This window comes from Crassostrea angulata, chromosome 4 (genome assembly GCF_025612915.1).
Source record: "Crassostrea angulata isolate pt1a10 chromosome 4, ASM2561291v2, whole genome shotgun sequence".
NCBI lineage: Eukaryota > Metazoa > Mollusca > Bivalvia > Ostreida > Ostreidae > Magallana > Magallana angulata.
The window spans coordinates 20,880,370-20,900,051 of NC_069114.1; the positions used below are offsets into that span (position 1 = coordinate 20,880,370).

The window sequence follows — 19,682 nt, forward strand, 5'->3', positions numbered from 1 at the left end:
AGTCATGATTTAATTCTAAAGTATAGGTACATGTACTTATAAAGTAACAATGCACAAGATTTGATAATTCTCTTTGTCTTTTACTGATACATGTTCATGTATTTGCAATAACTATACTATTATCACATATCTAAGACTCTGGTCAGATTAAATAAGTAAATAAGATTCCCTTGATATGCATAGCCACCTTAATTCCATTTATCATATTTGCTTGAAATGACCCCGTATGTCCAATATGTGAATAATGGAACAAATATAATTTTCAGTCATTGCATAAAATGGTAAATAAGAAGTGTTTCATATGTTGAAAGAATCAATTTAACGTCACCTCCCAGTCTTTTGACCCGTATCCCAAACAGACTGTGAACCGCTGATTCCTCTTGTATAATCTCTCTGATAAAGTTTCCGTTTTTATCGAACTGAAGAACATTTTTTGATCCATAACAAGCGACGTAAACATTCCCATTCGGATCACAGGTTACGCCTACTGGTTTTTTCACATTATTCCCTTGGTGCACTGCAGAAGCTGATTTTGATTTGCTAATGTCAACAGAAAAAAGTGAATTCCCGCCGTGGTGTGTATAAAATAGACACTTGTTTGATGTAGCTAGCACTGCACCACAATTTGAAGATCCTGGTGTTATTGTGTGTTCTTTACAATAATTACCTTCTTGGTCATAAAATCTAAAAACTTGACCGGCGTTTCCTTGAGGACGTTCAACTGAAATAACGATTCTATCTTCAATAGCACAAATACCCCATGCATTCTGAGGCATTTTTAACTCCTTTACAATTGAAATTGAAAGATTTTCATGTACTTTAAACATACAAACAGCGCCAGGACCTCGCAGAGCTACACAGAAAATTTTGTTTTGTAGTGCTGCAATACCACAAGGAGTTCCAGTCAATTTAGATGATGACAACTGTTTTCCTTTATCGTCCAAAATATATACCATATTTTTATTCTGGCAAGTAGTTATGATACAGCACTCATCAATAACATCAACATCAGTAAGGTATGTATTTCCGTCTACAATCACTGATATCTCCAACTCAAGCTGCCCAGACTGATAATTTACTTTGTTCTGTCCCTTGACTTTGATTTCTCCAAAAGTATCAAAAGAGGAATGAAACTTTTGAACAGTTTCATCAATATGTACTTCTAAATCAGAAGTTTGATACCCTTTCTGGAGCTTATTAAAGTCTGTTTTAGCTTCGGAAACTGTTTTCCCGATTCGTTTTAATTCTAAAAATAAGGCAATTTTGGGTAGTTTGTCTGAATTCTTCAGAATGTTGACATCATGTTCTATCTTCTTTTTAACATCTGAAAACTCATCCAGAATATTTTGTACGATCATTGATTGTTCTTTTTCTGTTTTCTTTAAGTTTCCTATAAGAATTTGTTCTTTATCCCGTACAGCATTGATGATTTCTTCAGCCATGGTTGAAACCTTGTGTTCAATGTCTTTTGATTCTGTCTCCAGACTTTTCAAGTCGCTTGTAACTCGTGTTATTTCAGTGTCGCACGCTTTCTGCATATCCTCTATTTCAGAGCAAATGTTTGGTATGTCTGCACTGCAATTCTGGGCACAATCTTCCAGACTAGTGACTTTTTCACATTTTCTATGGGACACCGTAGCACACATTAGACAGCATGCCTCTTCGTGGTCAAAACAATAAACTTCTAATCTTCTACTGGTATGCTGCTTGCAAAATAAATCAACGCTAAGATTTTGGTCTCTTTCCGCGATATTACCCAGTTTGTGTTCCATAGTGAGTCGACTGATTTTATGAAAATTGACACAGTTTTCACACAATTGATCACAACACTTCGGACACCAAGAAACTGCCGGCTGTGATTGACCCAGCCTGCTGCAACAATCACATGAAGGTTCCTTTTTTTCCATTTTCTCTTGGTCGGTTAAACTGACAATTAAATGGTTGTGTGGTAAGGTATCCACCCACTCCTCAGGATTTGTCACGTGATAACATTTCCGACACACAGGACAGTAAAAATCAGTCTTGTTCAGTGATTTATCTGTTACAGAAGACGATATATAAGATTTGATACAAGACTTACAGAATGTATGCAGACACTGTGGCAATGACTTGGGGTCCTGAAATATCTCATAACAAATGGGACACACGATCAAATCATTCACAGATGTTTTCGTTGCCATTCCATAAAAATTGTATGGTGTCATGTAAAGCACATAAAATAATTAAAAAGCCTTTTAACGGCTGCCTTGTAAACCAAACAGAATATATCACAAACCGGCTTCCCCCTTCATCTCAAAGTTGAAAATGGTTCTTCAATGAAATATTGTAAAGGACTCAGTATAGCAAATAGCTTTAGCAACCTGTACCAGTTGTCAATTTGGTTACGTTAAAAATTCTTCTGGTTAATGAATTAAGATCTGAGATATATTATTTGTTTTCCCAAAAATTTGTCTCATTGGATTATCATTCAACCCTTATACTGTCACTTGCTTCTTTAATATTTGTGAATGGTTTGAACAAGAAAAGCACTAGTAGTTATATATACAAAAGATTTGTCGCCAAAACCTAACTATATGTAGGATTCGACAATTTAAAAAAATCCGTTTTGCCCTCAAGAAAAAAACTCAGATCTAGGGTTACAGATATTTCCACCCTAAAAAATTCGAAACAAAAACATTAAACAACTTTAGGGTTTTATTATACTAAAAAATACGTTTCTAATCCGTGATTTTTCTTTTTCTTACAACAATGCACAATTACTTTTAAAAGGAATAAGGAATCATTCTTTGAGTATTATGAGGTGATAATTTCCGTCGGGTGTTATCAAATCCAATAAAGCCCAAAGGGCTTTATGATAGATTTGATCACGCCCCGACCGAAATTATTTATTGGTAGGACGTAACTAATATTTTTTGCGTCAAAATAATCTAAAATTGACACTGGTTTTGAGTGAAATATGCATATATTGCGTAATTTTAGTTCAAAAGCCAGACAAATCTCGTTAATTTCAAAGAGGCAAGGCTGTATGGCCAACAGAAGCAGACAGGTCTACGTCAAGTTGCTGTTTGATACAACTACCAAAAGTCCAAGCACTATTTAAAAGTGTCTACCTAATACACTTATTCGTCCGTGTTATTTACACATCAAAAGAGTCCAGCTTTCAGTTATTTTAGTACTTTGATTGAATATAAACTACTGTAAACGTGAAATATTAATTGTCGCTTGAAACACTACATATCAAATTGTTAGAGACAAACCAAAATTATGTCAGTATGATGAGTTGTATAAAATATGTTACAAATGTTAAGGAAAGTCGTTTGAAAGATTATTCATGAATTGAGTACTGGGGTTATTCATGGCAAGAGGAAGAGTTAAGTCACTAAAAATTACCTAAAAAACTCTGATCGCGAAAAATCATGACAGTTCAGCGAGGTATTTCATAAATACATATATGTACCTCATTTGTTTTTTATTAAAGAGTTTTTGAATGGTGAATGGCTTTCAAAAAGTTGTTTTCATTTACATCGATGTGCACTCCAAAACATTCATGTGGTGGATGTATTAAACCCGTCCATCAAATCGAAAGATAAATCATTATGATCTATGACTGATGAACTTAAAGGTTCTGAATCTTTCATTTTTTTGTCTCAATGTGACGTAATAACACAAGTCATTATCTTCAAAATGTAAAATTTCCTATACATGAAAGGGTACATGAACATTGTTGAGCAGTGTATTATCAAATAGATATCAAATAGATATGTCTCAACTACAGTTTGACTCATAGAATGGAAAAAACTCCATAGGGCTACATATAAATTTATTGATATAAATATTCAACTCAACAACAGATTAATATTTAATATGCACACAAACCTTTGTTTGCAATCAATTTCACATAATGCAAGTACACAAAATCACAGGTGGAAGTTTTCTGATTTTCACACAATTATACAAGTAATCAAACCATACTTAAACTTTTTCTTTACAAAAAAAGATCACTCTAGCACACACCTATTAAATCTTGAAATGTACTTAAAACTTCATCTCTAAACCTTAAATGACCTTCAATACACTGGAATTAATTATAGTTTCACCATCTTAGAAATGATAAAAGAGTATCCAAAAATGCATCAATAGTTAAAATCACAAATAAAGTTGATAAAAATATTACACCATATGGCTACATTACTTGTGGTAGACAGATAGCCATATGCTGCTAAATTTTACACCATTAAGTTGATATCATAGTATGTTGTAGAAGTCCATGGTAAAATTTATTTATCTCTCAGACCGAAATTTATGCATGAACAGTTACATTACATATTTCGTAAGGTCTAGCTCTATAAACAAATAGCACATTACTTGAAATTAAAAAAAACAAAATGTCACAAATAAAACAACTTTCATGTAATCATCACCACAAACACTACATCAGTCACTTCATAAAATTGTAAACAAGCACCTTTCCATGTGCTGTAAGAATCAATTTGACGTCATCTCCCAATCTTTTGACCCGTATCCCATACAGCCTCTGAACCGCTGATTCTTCTTTTATAATCTCTCTGATAAAGTTTCCGTTTTTATCGAATTGAAGAACATTATTTGATCCATAACAAGCGACGTAAACATTCCCATTCGGATCACAGGTTACGCCTATTGGTAGTTTCATAATATTTCCTTGGTACACCGGGGAAGCTGATTTTGATTTGCTAATGTCAACAGAAAAAAGTGAATTCCCGTCGTGGTGTGTATAAAATAGACACTTGTTTGATGTAGCTAGCACTGCACCACAATTTGAAGATCCTGGTGTTATTATGTGTTCTTCACAATAATTGCCTTCTTGGTCATAAAATTTAAATACTTGACCATTGTACTTACTTTCAATAGAAACAACGATTCTGTCTTCATATACACATATACCCCATGCATTTTGAGACATATTCAGCTCCTTTTCAGTTGAAATTGAAAGATTTCCATGTACTTTAAAAAACCCAACAAGACCAGGATTTCGCATAGCCACACAGAAAGCTTTGTTTTGCATTGCTGCAATACCCCAAGGAGATCCAGCCAGTTTCAATGACGACAATCGTTTTCCATTTTCATCCAATATATACACCATTTTGTTATCCCGACCAGTAGTTACGATATAGCGGTCATCAATAACGTCAACGTCAGAAAAGTATTGACTCTCTTCCACGGTCACTGATTTCTCAAACACAATCTGCCCAGACTGATAATTTATTTTGCTATTGGTCTTGACTTTGATTTCTCCAAAAGTATTAAAAGAAGAATGAAACGCTTGTACAGTTTCATCGACATGTACATCTAAAGTAGATGTGTGATATTCTTTCTGGAGCCTATCAACGTCTATATGAGCTTCGGAAACTGTTTTTCCTATTCGTTTTAACTCCAAAAATAAGGAAATTTTGTGTAGTCTATCCGAATTCTTTAGAATTTGGACATCATGTTCTATTTTCTTTTTTATATCGGAAAACTCGTCTATACTATTTTTTAAGAGCATTGATTGCTTTTTTTCTATTTTCTTTAGGTTCTCTAGAAGAGTTTGTTCCTTATCCCGTACAACATTGATGATATCTTCAGTCATGGTTTTAACCTTGTGTTCTATGTCTTTTGATTCTTTCTCTAGACTTTTCATGTCGCCCGTAACTCGTGTTATTTCAGTGTCGCACGCTTTTTGGATGTCCTCCATTTCAGAGCAAATGTTTGGTATGTCTGCACTGCAATTCTGGGCACAATCTTCCAGACTAGTGACTTTTTCACATTTTCTATGAGACACCGTAGCACACATTAGACAGCACGCCTCTTTGTGGTCAAAACAATAAACTTCTAATCTTCTACTGGTATGCTGCTTGCAAAACAATTCAACGCTAAGATTAATCTTCTGGGTTTGCTCCCCGATATTGCACAGTTTGTGTTCCATAGTTTGTCGGCCGACCTGGTGAAATTTGACACAAGTTTCGCACAATTGATCGCAACATTCCTGGCACCAAGAAATTGCCGGTTGAAAATTGCTTAGCCTATTGCAGATATCACACGAAGGTTCTTTGTTTTCCATTTGCTCCTGGTCGGTTAAACTGACGATTAAATACAAATACAAATACAAATATTTTATTGGCACAGACACAATTACAATAATTGGCAAAGGCCCAATGAATATATAAGAAAATCATTGTATGTTTACAATAGTTGCATGTACAGTATATATATTTTTACTGATCTATATAGATCAGTTTAACATTTCCTTAGACTAATTGACATCTGTGTTCAAAGCAGTCATTAATGAATTTAACAGTAATATTTAAAATAGTATGTATTTCACTATTTAAACATACATGTAAAATGTATCTTTCTTTGTCCAAGTTATTGGCAATATTTATTTTACTTATCTTATAAAAATTACTAAAATAATTGTTCCTTAGATGAGAATAGGCTTTACATTGAAAAAGAAAATGAGTTTCATCTTCAATTGCACCAGTTTTACAAGCATTACAATATCTTTCATTCCTAATTGTGGCATTATATCTACCACTTTCTATTGCAAGTTTATGTGCACTTACAGTACCGTCAACGCGGATCCCGTATTTGACCGCGCTCCCCCCGCGGTTATTTAATCCTTTCCGCGTTACACCATCGCGGTTAATTCATCGCGGTCCTCGCTGCAGACATGTTTAAACCGCGGCGGTGTGACCTACCGTTGAATAAGAGATCGGAGATTTTTACCTGTATGCTATTAGACAATAAGACGGCCACCTAACACTGAGAGTCATTCTATACTGGCCATGCCTGATGTATTGTTTTCATTTAACCTATTAAAATGATTACGTATTTTTAATGCACGTTTTCAAAACTCCTTATCGATTATTTTAGAGATATTTTAATCAAAGAATCATCTGCACCCGTAATAATTTTCATGTAACTGTTGATATACCTATTATTTCAAAAATATTTAATCATTTTTATAATGTAATCTACATGACGGAGAGGGTTAGAACTATAAAATATTATTTTTCGATTTGTTAATGATTTTAAACATTTCCGACTACAAAAATGTTTTAATCCATATCAGTTTGTAGCTCGTTTTACGGCACTCTCTCGATGCTCAAGACAATTAATCTAGTCCGTGACAGGCACATGCTACACGGAGAACGTTTACCTACGGTCAACGGCATCATATGAAAATTTTACTCAACCCTTAAAATACTAAGTTATATTGACATAATGTTATGTGAGTTCAATATGAAGCTACAACACAAATGTTCATGTAGTATCAGCTGCGAATACCGTTTTTCGTAACCGCCCCCTCCACCTCTTCAACGTTTAATGACTGTGAAAGTACATGTAAATTGTACTTGACTTTAGTCCCAATTGTTTAACACAAAGGTGTGAAACCATCGCATTGACGGGAAATCACTCTACGCTTGAATGCACAGAATACACTGGTACATGTATATGAGACAGGTGGATAATCCGTGTAACGAGTGACCATCAGGAATTTCATTTGTTTTCAAACAATTTTACTAACAGTAAAAGCAATAAATAGCTATTCATTTTACTGTTATCTGTTTAACTGTTAAAGATACACCCCCTCCGCAAAAACCTAAAACCTTCAATATAGACTAAGAGAGAGAGAGAGAGAGAGAGAGAGAGAGAGACTGTCGATACTCAAGACAATTAACCTAGTCCGTGACAAGCACACGCTACGCGGTGTACGTATACCATACGATCAACGGCAAAATATGAAAATTTTACTTTACCCTTAAAATATAAAAAGATATTGATATCATTTTATGTGTGTTGAATATGAAGCTACTACACATATGTCGTATCTGTAGCGAATTATAACGTTTTTTGTACCCCCCCCCCTTTCCAACGTTTAAATGACTGTCAAAGTTAACTGTATTTGTCCCAATTGTTTTACACAAAGGTGTGAAACCATCGCACTGACAGGAAATCACTCTTCGCTTGAACGCACAGAATTCACGGGTATGAGGCAGGTGGATATTCCTTGCAACAAGTGACAACCAGGAATTCTTCCCGTATATCAAACAATTTATCTAACAGTAACAATAAATAATTGTTTCATGTTACTGCCTTCTTAAACTGTAAAAGGTGTTTAACATGTCTCTTCCCCCAAAAGAGAGATAGAGAATTAGTTTTCTTTTTAAATAACGTTGTATACGAACTAAACTTCACAAACACGGTGTCAAGCATTAAATTAAACATCATAAACAGTGTTAAATACTTTATTGTTAGGCAAACTTCTTTTTTTCCTTTACTTGAAGACTAATAGAACTGAACCGTTTTCCTTTATCAAGGAAGAAGCACGTGGTGCAGCTCGCGAGCTGATTTGATTGACAGGTGAAGCAAGTGGACTCAGACTGAAACTGCATATTGGATTCAATCACAATGTCTTTTATGAATACTAAACTTAGGAAATTTTTATATTATTATGTTTCAATTGAATGCAGTGGCGTCGGGGGGGGGGGGGGGGGGGGGGGGCTAAAGAGCATTACCCTCTCTCTCTCAATCACACACACACACACTCACACACATAAAGATCGTAGATAAAATCAAGATCGGCGACACTCAATCAACATGATCAAGAAGCCTCCTCTGTAAGATAGGTCTACGGTTAGACGAAGCTGTACGCAATTTGGAGATTTTCTTTTGTCTTGAATAGGTGTGAAAACCCCTAGAGCATGTCGTTTTCTACCCTAGATTTGTTAATCACTATACACAGGAAATGATCGCGACTTATAATTAATATACACAATGAAGGAAATGTGTACAAAAATTGTTGGCATTTGAATTTTTTAAAAGTAAATCGAGATGTATGCATTTAATTACATGTACAACTTCCCATGTTGTTTTGTGATGTAACAACCTCATTCCATTTCTTGTAAAGAAATGTCTATCTTCACGCACACCAGAACGCCTAGCCATTGTTTTATGAAAATCACAGAATATACGTGTATATATTCACTGTATCTTTTCAGGGCAACACTTAGTTTAAAACTGTATAAAACCCGTGCGATGTGAAGAATCATACAATTTTAATTATGAGTACCTTTTTCCTTTGTGTTTTAATTAGGAGAACTGATTTTTCTTTGAACATTTAATTGTGAGCAGGTGTGTTTATAAGGCTACAACTAGTCGGTCTACAGAGCTGGTTGAAATCAATTTTCCTAACAAATTATAAAAATTTTATCAAAACAATGACGCTTGTTACAGCAATTATAAAGTCGTGATTTTCCGTAATATGAGCGATTAAGCCACTTTTAAAATTTGAATGAATTTTTAACGGTTTCATAGGATAAAAAGATAAAATGATATTGAAAAAAAAAATATACGTAGCTGAATATTTATAAAGTAAAATATTTAATTTAAGTAAATAAGTCTTATTAATTTTACATTTTTTTTGTTAGATTTTAAAATTTAATTTAATCGTACATCGATAGATCAATAATTAGTAAAGCATGATTTTTCAACCACCTGCGGGCATGGCTCATTTCACCTTGGATTGTACAGATAACAGCTTTAAATGATTAGAATTCAAATATTACCCCAGTATTACCAAATAAACAGCAAATATTAAAGAAAAATATTTACCTTCAAAATATGTGATTTTCTATAAAAGGATCATGATTATCTTTATGCATTTGTTAACGTACATTTATGTTTAATGAATGTTAAATTTTTTTTTAATCGAGGGAGATAACTCGTGTTCCTTTTCGATACTTTTTAACACCTGTAATCGATCGTTCAAACCGCGGGGGTGTTGTCATTTTGGGTGATTGAACCGCGGGGGCACGCGGTTTTTACCTGAGACAGGTGTTTAAACCGCGTTGCAATTTGGACCGCGGGGGTGCGCGGAAAATACGGGATCCGCGTTGACGGTACTGTAATCTTATTCTACTAATAGAGGATCTCTCAGATCTTTTCCTGAGTATATCAACATAAGGACTTCTTTTTCTCATATATAATTTTTGAAAAAATGAAAGTTTTTCTGAACTAAAAATTTTTGATGATTGCTCTTGGATACATTGGTCAATGATTCTTTGCTTTATGTTTGGTAAAAAGTGTTGGATTGTGCTTTTATAATTACTAATGTTTGAGAATCCCAAATTGTCTAGGATGCCATAAATTTTCTTAGTCCAGGAATTGGAATTGATCGTTCCCTGATATAATTTAAATGCCAAAGAGTTAGATGTTATCAAGTGATTCCAATATTTAATGCTTGAGAATGAGATTTTAGACCAAAGTGGTAACCTGTTTAATTCTGCCAAACAACCAGCATTAGATGTTTTGCAATGTAATCCAAGTATATCTTTAAGAAATTTTACATGAAATTTTTCGATAACTGAAATATCTTTCAATGAGAGATCCACTCCCCATATTTCACAACAATAAAGAAGTACAGGAAGTACAATAGAATCAAAAAGTTTTTCTAAGAGCTTACATGGATTATCAATACCAATTATTTTTTTCATTTTAAAATATGCTTTTCTGGCCTTTTCAACAAGCACAGATGTTGCTAAATTAAACTTCCCATTACTTTTCAATACAATACCCAAATAACAGTATTTTGATACAACTTGCATAGTATTTCCATTGAAAGTGAAATTGATGCTTTGATGTTTACTATTTGAGTTAAAAACCATGATTTTAGATTTATCAACATTGACTTGTAATTTCCAATTTGAACAATAGTTGTAAAGAATATCTAAACTAGTTTGTAAACCACTTTTGCTCTCTGATAAAAGAACAATATCATCAGCATAAAGCAGACAGTTTACATTGAGATTATTTACATGTACAGGTTCACATTTTACATTTTGTTTCAAGTCACTGACAATACCATCAATAAATATATTGAAAAGTGTAGGGCTAAGAACATCCCCTTGTTTGACACCACATTCAGAGTTAAATATTTTACCTAACCCATCAGAAAATTTTATCCTACTGGTTGTGTTGCTGTACATGGAAAAAAGAATATTAAATAATTTTTTAGAAATATTAGAGTTAAGGAGCTTATAAAATAAACCTTCTCTCCATACAGTGTCAAATGCTTTTCTAAGGTCAATGAAAGCAGCATATACTTTTTTACTTTTATAATGGTCAATGATAGTTTTTATAGAGAACAAGTGGTCTGATGTTCTACAGTTTTCTTTGAAGCCAATTTGATTTTCACTTATAAGTGACATGGACTTTACAAATTCAAGTAACCTAGTATGTATTATTCTATTGAAAAGTTTTCCAAGATTTGAGGTAATTGATATACCTCTATAATTGCTAGGGTCAAGCCTATTTCCAGATTTATATAACAAAACTAAATAACTCTCATTCCAGCTTTGAGGAAATGTACCAGAATTTAGTATAAAATTAAACAATTTTCCCAAAGAATTTAACATTAAATAACCTCCATGTTTTAACATCTCATTTGCTATCATATCTGTAGATGAGCTTTTCCCATTTTTCAGAGATTTTAAGGCAGTTTTAATTTCATTTATGGTGATTTCTGGTTCAAGGAAATTGCTATGGTGTAGTTTATTTTTCATAGCATGAAATTTTTTTAATATATCTTTATGAAACTCATTAAGATTGTTGTCAGCTTTATTGAGGTTTGTAAAAAATTGGTAAAATTCTTCAGAATTAACTTCATGAGACGAAACCTGTCTTGTGGTAGATTTATCCAGTTTGTTCAATAATTCCCAAAATGATTTAGGATTATTGTTAATATTTTTGTAAATATCATTACAAATTGTGTTTCTATAATTTTGTTCCTCAAATTTACATAGTCTTCTGTATTTTGCTTTATATGTATAAAACATTTTCCTGTATTCACCATTGAATGGGTGTTTGTTTACAAGTTTCTCATAATTTTTAACTGTATTCCTAAGATCAGAGCATGACTGTGAGAACCATGGTTTTTTCCTTGTTTTATGTTTGCCTCTTGATGTTTTCATAATAAATTTGGTTGATATTCCTGCACATTCAACAAGTATTGAGCTAAAGGCTTTTGAGATTGATTCACAATCAAGAAATTCATTATTCATAAATTCAGAAAATTTAATTTGAAATAAACTGCTTTGAATATTATTAGTGTATGATTCTATTGCATCATTGTTCCACAGAAATTTTCCGGGAATAGGTTGTAAATTATTTAATCTATCGGAGCAAGGTTCTGAGCAAAAACTGTCAAATATTGCACAACATATAGGCCGATGGTCTGAGAAGGATGTAAAATCTAAAACTTCAAAGTAACCTACTGAATTCAGAATATACTTAGATACAAGACAATAATCAACAAGACTACAGCCGTTATATGTTATACAAGTTGGCTGACCAGTTAGGTCACCTGTTGTTCTACCATTTAAAATTCGTAAACCAGATTCCTTACAAAGGTTCAAAAGGCATTTGCCACTATTGTTAATATGTTTGTGGTCAAGATTATTTCTTGACATAATTCTATCTGGTTGATATAGAACATCATCAGAACTTGTGTGTTCAAAATCAAACATAACAAAATCAGGTTGGGTATTGGTGTACGCATTGAAGTCACCTTGTATGATTACATCACCATACTTACTATATTTCACAATATCACTTAGCAGAATTGAATATATGTCTTCAATGTCGTTTACATTGCCGTTAGAGTATTTAGGAGAAATATAAACAACTCCAAGATAAATATCCCTTTGTAATCTAAAAAAACTTTTATCAAGTTTGATCCATAAAATATCTGGATGATTATTACTTACTGGTTTTATACCATTTATAATTGTTGTTTTAGCATAGATATGTATTCCGCCTGAATAACGCCTAGCTTTTTTATGTTTTTTCCTAAAACTTGAATGAATTAATTGGTGATTAGGAAATCCATTGAATTGGTTTGTTTCACCTGTCCAGGTTTCGACTAGACTAGCTATGTTAAATTGGGACAATTGCTTTTGAAAATGAGGATCTTGGATTTTTTCATTTGATAGACCTTCAACATTCCACATACCCAACTTCAGAAAATCTGCATTACACTGTTTGGAGTGTTTTGAATATTTTTTCATACTAAATTGAAATGAAAAGGGATACTGGAAAAATACACTTTTTGTAATAAGTATATGCATATCTTTGAGCAAATATTCTTTGCTAACACTAAAATAGAATAAAAAAGAAAAAGAAAAAATTACTTGTTCCTGAAAACCCACAATTCATAGTGGATAGAGACATTAGTTAAAGCATCATATACGATGTATTCAATAAGTCATCAACAGAGTGATGAAATGTCGTAATTATATGGGACAATTCAGTACATTATATGTAGTACAACAATTTGGATAACAAAAATTCTTCAGCAATACCTTACAATGCTGACATTATACAGTAATCAGACTAGCTATCTGATAATAAACATATATCTTAATGGACATATATGTCTATTTTGTAAATTTGAACAGTGCTTTTTTAGGTTTTCAAAAGTAGCTTACATCTAAAACAAGAACAAGTAACATATTATCATAATACACTGTATTACAAAGTTGTTCAGTGCTAAATGAGTAATTGAGTTGTAGAATGTTTTATGTAATTTAACCGTTATTTATAATGTTGACATTATATAGTATTCAGACTAGTAATATCTGATAATATAAAAAAAAAGAAATAAAGAAAAAAAGAAAACTTATTATATGTCTATTTGTAAATTGGTACAGTGTTTTTTTTAGGTTTTAGAAAGTAGCTAATATTAAAAACAAAAGCAAGTAAATTATCATAATATTCCCTTTAAATTGGTACAGTGTTTTTTTAGGCTTTAGAAAGTAGCTAATATTAAAAACAAAAGCAAGTAAAATATCATAATATTCCAAAGTTATTCAGTACTAAATGAGCCACAGAACATGTTTCAAGCAGTTGAACAGTTATTCAATTTTAACGTTGGAACTGGGGAATGGCCCAGGGCGCCCTCCACGGATCCGCAGGCGGAAAAAACCACGGTGCACTGCCTGGGTGTCCATGGAAGTGGAACATAGGAGGGTTCTCGTATTTGGTGTTACTCACAGGCCGAGATCCGCTGTGCCGCATGGTGGCTCCCGCCGAGCCCAGGGTAGATTGACGACGACCATTTCCATTGTCACGAGCAATGTTGAGAGCGAATTTTAAATGTTTTACAATGGCTGGTAGGCCTTTTCTAAAGTTCAGGTGGACATCATCATGGTACATGTCTTCTGTTGGTTGGAATGGGTCTGCAACAGTGACTTTTGAGTATTGACGACAAGCTGCATAGATTGCAGCATTTGCCTGATCCACTTTGCTAGCATTAATATCTTTTCGGTATATGATTGGTAATAAGTATATTTTGGAGTGTGTCCAAACTGTTGTACATAACTTTAGAAGATCTGAGAATTCCTCACTTTTTACGTTGTTGTTGTGGAGGTCTCTTGTTCCAACGTGAATCAACACTGATTTTGGGTTGAATTTATGATAGTACTTCTCAACGAAGTTTGAACACACCTTTGCGCCTCCTCTTATAAAACGTATTATAGTTTTCCCTTCTGGTGTAAATCGCTTTGGTTGTATTCTTTTAAGCATGGAATCACTTAGGATAAGGACATCACATTCTGTAACTGTGTTTGCATTATCTTCTGTTTTTTGCAAATTGTTGTCAAGAGGGTTTGGTAACATAACATCTGCTGGTGAAGAGTTTACAACCGGATTATTTGCATTTGTACTGCAAATCGATGATTGTAATGAATGTGGTTTAGGAAGTGTTGGGCTTTTGCCCGCTTTTGGAGAGACCACAGGTAGATGTTCATTGAGATGTTTTGGATTGTCGATATGTGTAAGCCATGATGAATTCGTAGTCTCTATGTATTCAACACGGTCTTGTAGGTTTGTGATCTGGGACTGAAGAGTTTCTAACAAAGAAGTCTGTTGATTCTGAGATCCAATGATTTCTTTCAATTGGTTATCTAGTACGTTGGTCTTTACATGTAAAGAATCAATTGTGGAGTTGCAATGTTTGACTTTGGATTCAATATCATCTAGATGTTCATGTAGTTTTTTCTTGTGAGTGTTCAGAAGATCTGTAAGGAGTGACTGAGACAACTCTGGTATTTTTGATTGACTTTTGATTGAACTAAGTTGAGACAGCTTCTCAGCAAATGATTTCAATGTGTTGTCTATGACATACAAGATGTTATGGATTTCATTAAATTTCATTTCTATAGTTTTACTATGGTGATTTATTTTTTCTTTTGGAGTCATTTGTCGTTTTGGGGCATTTCCTGATTTTTTCATTGGTGTGGATTCACTGGATTGTGAAATTACTGTGTTGTTTGTTAATTCATGAACTGTTTTAAGTTCAGTTTCTAGGTCAGGAACCATTTTTAATTCAGTTTCTGAATTGTTCATCGCTTCAGATTGTTCACTTTCGTTATCCGAGTTGTTTCGTTTATTGACCAAGCCAAGATTCTGTGGTTCTGTCTGTTTTCTTACAATTTCCTTTATAAACATGTCCAGTTTTGAAAAGTAAGTGTCATGGAAACTTAAGCATGAAGCTCCTTGTATGTTAACACTTCCTGTGTCAAAAAAATTGAATTTTACCCAGTTTTTGGTGTCATAATTGATTTTAACAACCCTGTTACTGTTCAACAATGTTGTTCTTGATTCACCAAAGAACGTAACGATTCCGTGTTTCCAAGTGTCAATATTTTCTGCTTCAATCTTGAACGTAATGTTGTTAATCTTACCATCACATTGTCGATGAACGGTTACAGATTCCTCGTCTGAATTTACGACTTCGTCCAAGTCGTCTCCTGTGATGCATTCTTCAAATTTAGCTGGACGTCTGTGTGTGCGTGTCGTGGTCATGATTTATAAATCACAAGAGTTAATAATTGATTATGATTTTTACACAGCGCTACTTCACTGTTACACTATTTCAGTGTTGATGATAATACCATGTGGTTCTCATGGCGGCCGCCATTTTTGTTGTGTACATCAGATCTAAATAACTCGATAGCATTGGCGTACCTTTCAGTTATGTTGGTGTATGTCGGCCAGCAAATCCCTTTTCGTCTTAATACGTTAGCTGCACATCTTTGTGAGAAAATTTTCAAGCAAATCAGAGATAACTTCTAATTATTTCTTACGTTTAGCGAAAGACGTTCAGCCACCTCCGCGCATGCGCATTGTGTGGTAAGGTATCCACCCACTCCTCAGGATTTGTCACGTGATAACATTTCCGACACACAGGACAGTGAAAATAAGTCTTGTTCAGTGATTTATCTGTTACAGAAGACGATATATAAGATTTGATACAAGACTTACAGAATGTATGCAGACACTGTGGCAATGACTTGGGATCCTGAAAAATCTCATAACAAATGGGACATACGATCAAATCATTCACAGATGTTTTCGTTGCCATTCCATAAAAATTGTATGGCGTCCTGTAAAGCACATAAAATAATTAAAAATCCGTTCAATGGCTGCCTTGTAAATCCAAAGGAATATATCACAAACCTATGGAACGCCAAATTAACATATATTCAAATATTTGTACCTATCTTCAAATAATTGAACCTATCTTCAAATCATTTGAAGATAGGTACAAATGAATTAAAGATAAGTACAATTATTTGAAGATAGGTACAATTGAATTGAAGATAGGTGTAAATAATTATACCTAGGTACAAATGAATTATACCTAGGTACAAATGAATTATACCTATCTTCAATTCAATTAAAGATAGGTTCAATTGAATTATACCTATCTCTAATTCATTTGAAGATAGGTAAAATTCATTTAAAGATAGGTACAATTAATTTGAAGATAGGTTCAATTCAGACATATCTACAAAGGATTTGAAGATAGGTACAATTCAATTATACCTAGGTTCAATTCATTTTGTGTATTGTTGAAAATAATGAACGCTCCCTTTAAGACATTTCAACATGGAGGGAAACGAGGGAAGCACCAACAACGAAGATGAAATAAAGATAAATTCGCAATAATATATATGTGTGTGCAATATATTTGCAAAAGGCATCATTTACTTTTTAAAATATACATGTATATCAATAAGTAAGCCAAAAACATGTATACCCGAATACCCCAAAAGTGACGGAGTTAGAGTAGTGACGTAGTTAGGGTCACTATATACCTAAATAAAAAACTGGCTTTATTTTTTTCCATAATTTTATCTAAGAGTGTATAATTCAGTTGATAATCACTCTATTTATTAAAGCGGTAACAATTATTATGAGTTTTTGTTTGTTTTAAGGCCCAATCTTTCGAAAAGTTAATCATATTGCCTATTTTATCATCCCGATCCCGATTTTATTTCTAAGTCACCTTTCTTCAATCTTTTTTTTATTTTTATTATTTATAAATATATATACAGTAGGTGTTAAGCAGTAATGTCACCTCTGATTTTTCTTTTATAGATCTTTAGGACATCCCTTTTACACTAGGGTTTCAGCATTGAAAAACCAGTATAAGCTCTTTAATTATTTTATACGATTTTTTTTATGCATTTTACGCGACAGTTGTGACGTAACGGAAATGACGTACTATACAGGGAATATTCATTATTGCCAATATTTTAGTAATTGAAGATAGGTTCAATTCAATTGTACCTATCTTTAATTCAATTGTACCTATCTTCAATTCATTGCATTTGTACCTATTTTTAAATCAATTGTTCCTATCTTCAAATGAATTAAAGATAGGTATAATTGAATTGTACCTACAATGTATCTCTAATTCAATTTGAAGATATGTACAATTGAATTGAAGATAGGTACAATTATTTGAAGATAGGTACAAATATTTGAATATATGTTAATTTGGCGTTCCATACAAACCGGCTTCCCCTCTCACTTCAAAGTTGAATATGGTTCTTCAATGAAATATTGTAAAGGACTCAGTATATCAAATAACTTTAGCAACTTGTACCAGTTGTCAAGCAACTTGTACCAGTTGTCAATTTTGATACGTTCTCCGTCATAATACGGATTTGACAATATTGGTTCGACTTTTACAAAGCGTTTTTGATAACCGGTATTGATTTTGCACTACATCGCTGTTGTAAACAATGGAGTTATTATAGTAGTACAGTCCACTATCTTCGCACCAGCCTAAGCACCATCCCCATAGGGCATGCGCGAAGGAAAGATGGGTCATGTGACATGCGTACTGCCTTCTTTCTGTTTTGAAACATTCAATTTCAAACGAAGAGGTATTTTTTTCTTAATTTGTTTTAATGACAATACCATCCCAAACAGAAAAAATAGCCTACGGGATCATATCAATGGCTTGTGTGTAAATCATGGTTTTGAGATGATTTCGGTATAGGAAAATTTCACATGCAAATGAGTTAATGGATCATGATTCTCGGGTGATCTGTTAAACTAAACAAATTGCAAGAAAACCATGGTCCTGGTATGATCTGTTGTAACTAACAACTCGTATCAAAACCATGGTCCTGGTATGATCTGTTGTAACTAACAACTCATATCAAAACCATGATCCTTATATGACCTGTTAAAGGACAATTATACAATAATTTCTTAAAGAAAAAAATGACCACTTAATTAATATTTTGCAACAGACAATTATATACTTTTAATTTTTGAAATACATTGACAATTACCAAATATGAAAAATAGTATACATAAATGTCACATGTACTATATCGTTAAGCCAATATAATCTGAATTAGAATGCAGGATCAAAGTCTTCGATAATTTAGATGATAATTATACTGTTATTTCAAACTCTTCTAGCAATTATTACATGAATTGTTCAAATTAAAATATCATGTATGCATTTCAAAACCTAGCTGCAGGTCTGTAGCTCCCGGTCTGAACTAACGATACATGTACATCCATGCATTAGTTGCTTGCTTCACTTAATAAATCACTTGATAGTGTATTGTAAATTAGTCTTTATAAAATATTATTTACCTCAAGTGAATAAGAATATATCCCCCCAAAATACTTCCATAAATTCACTTTATAAATATGCCAAGATAGAGCAAGATGCCCAACAATAACAAATTTTCCTGACATGTACATGTACATGTACATCACATTTAGGCTCCAAGATGAACATTCAAAATTTGCAACTCAACTTCCTGTTATGCAGAAATCTTAATTCTTAGTGGTCAGTTTATCTGGCAATTAACGAATCATTTCAAACGCATGCTCTGTTGCCTTCTAAGATAATAGCACATACCAGAATCACAAGAAAATCATAGCAGACTCAAAACCAAGAAACAAACCACATCAGGATCATACTTCCTTATTTGTCACCTATGATTTGGGTATGATTCATTTAATGGATCATGTCTAAATCATAGAACAAAATCATGAATTTGTGAGTTGGATATGATTTTTAAGTGATTTTGATATGATTTCTTAAGAAAAATTTTTGTTTGGGATATTATGGTAACAAAATTTGTTTGAGAATATAACCAAATGCAAAACTCACCCAAACAGAAAAAATAGCCTACGGGATCATATCAATGGCTTGTGTGTAAATCATGGTTTTGAGATGATTTCGGTATAGGAAAATTTCACATCCAAATGAGTTAATGGATCATGATTCTCGGGTGATCTGTTAAACTAAACAAATTGCAAGAAAACCATGGTCCTGGTATGATCTG

General features: G+C 33.2%; 2 protein-coding genes across 2 annotated transcripts; both read right to left on the reverse strand.

The window, feature by feature from the left end:
* LOC128181209 (E3 ubiquitin-protein ligase Midline-1-like) lies at nucleotides 1-2,325 on the reverse strand. The gene has a single exon (XM_052849519.1). The coding sequence runs from the start codon at nucleotides 2,202-2,204 to the stop codon at nucleotides 267-269; it is 1,938 nt and encodes a 645-aa protein (XP_052705479.1). The 5' UTR covers nucleotides 2,205-2,325; the 3' UTR covers nucleotides 1-266.
* A 1,478-nt stretch (nucleotides 2,326-3,803) lies between these two features.
* Nucleotides 3,804-16,454, reverse strand: LOC128181515 (E3 ubiquitin-protein ligase TRIM36-like). Its single transcript, XM_052849940.1, has 2 exons — nucleotides 16,202-16,454; nucleotides 3,804-6,112 (listed from the first exon to the last, which is right to left on the reverse strand). The coding sequence occupies exons 1-2, from the start codon at nucleotides 16,439-16,441 to the stop codon at nucleotides 4,439-4,441; spliced, it is 1,914 nt and encodes a 637-aa protein (XP_052705900.1). The 5' UTR covers nucleotides 16,442-16,454; the 3' UTR covers nucleotides 3,804-4,438.
* Nucleotides 16,455-19,682: the final 3,228 nt, after the last annotated feature.

What these genes read in the sequence shown, in the direction of transcription:
- LOC128181209 (XM_052849519.1), bottom strand. Translation starts at nt 2,204, where the DNA reads ATGACACCATACAATTTTTATGGAATGGCAACGAAAACATCTGTGAAT.
- LOC128181515 (XM_052849940.1), bottom strand. Translation starts at nt 16,441, where the DNA reads ATGGCAACGAAAACATCTGTGAATGATTTGATCGTATGTCCCATTTGT. An exon ending in TGGATACCTTACCACACAAT is followed by an intron (nt 6,113 to 16,201) that starts GCGCATGCGCGG and finishes TATTTGTATTTG; the next exon opens with TATTTAATCGTCAGTTTAAC.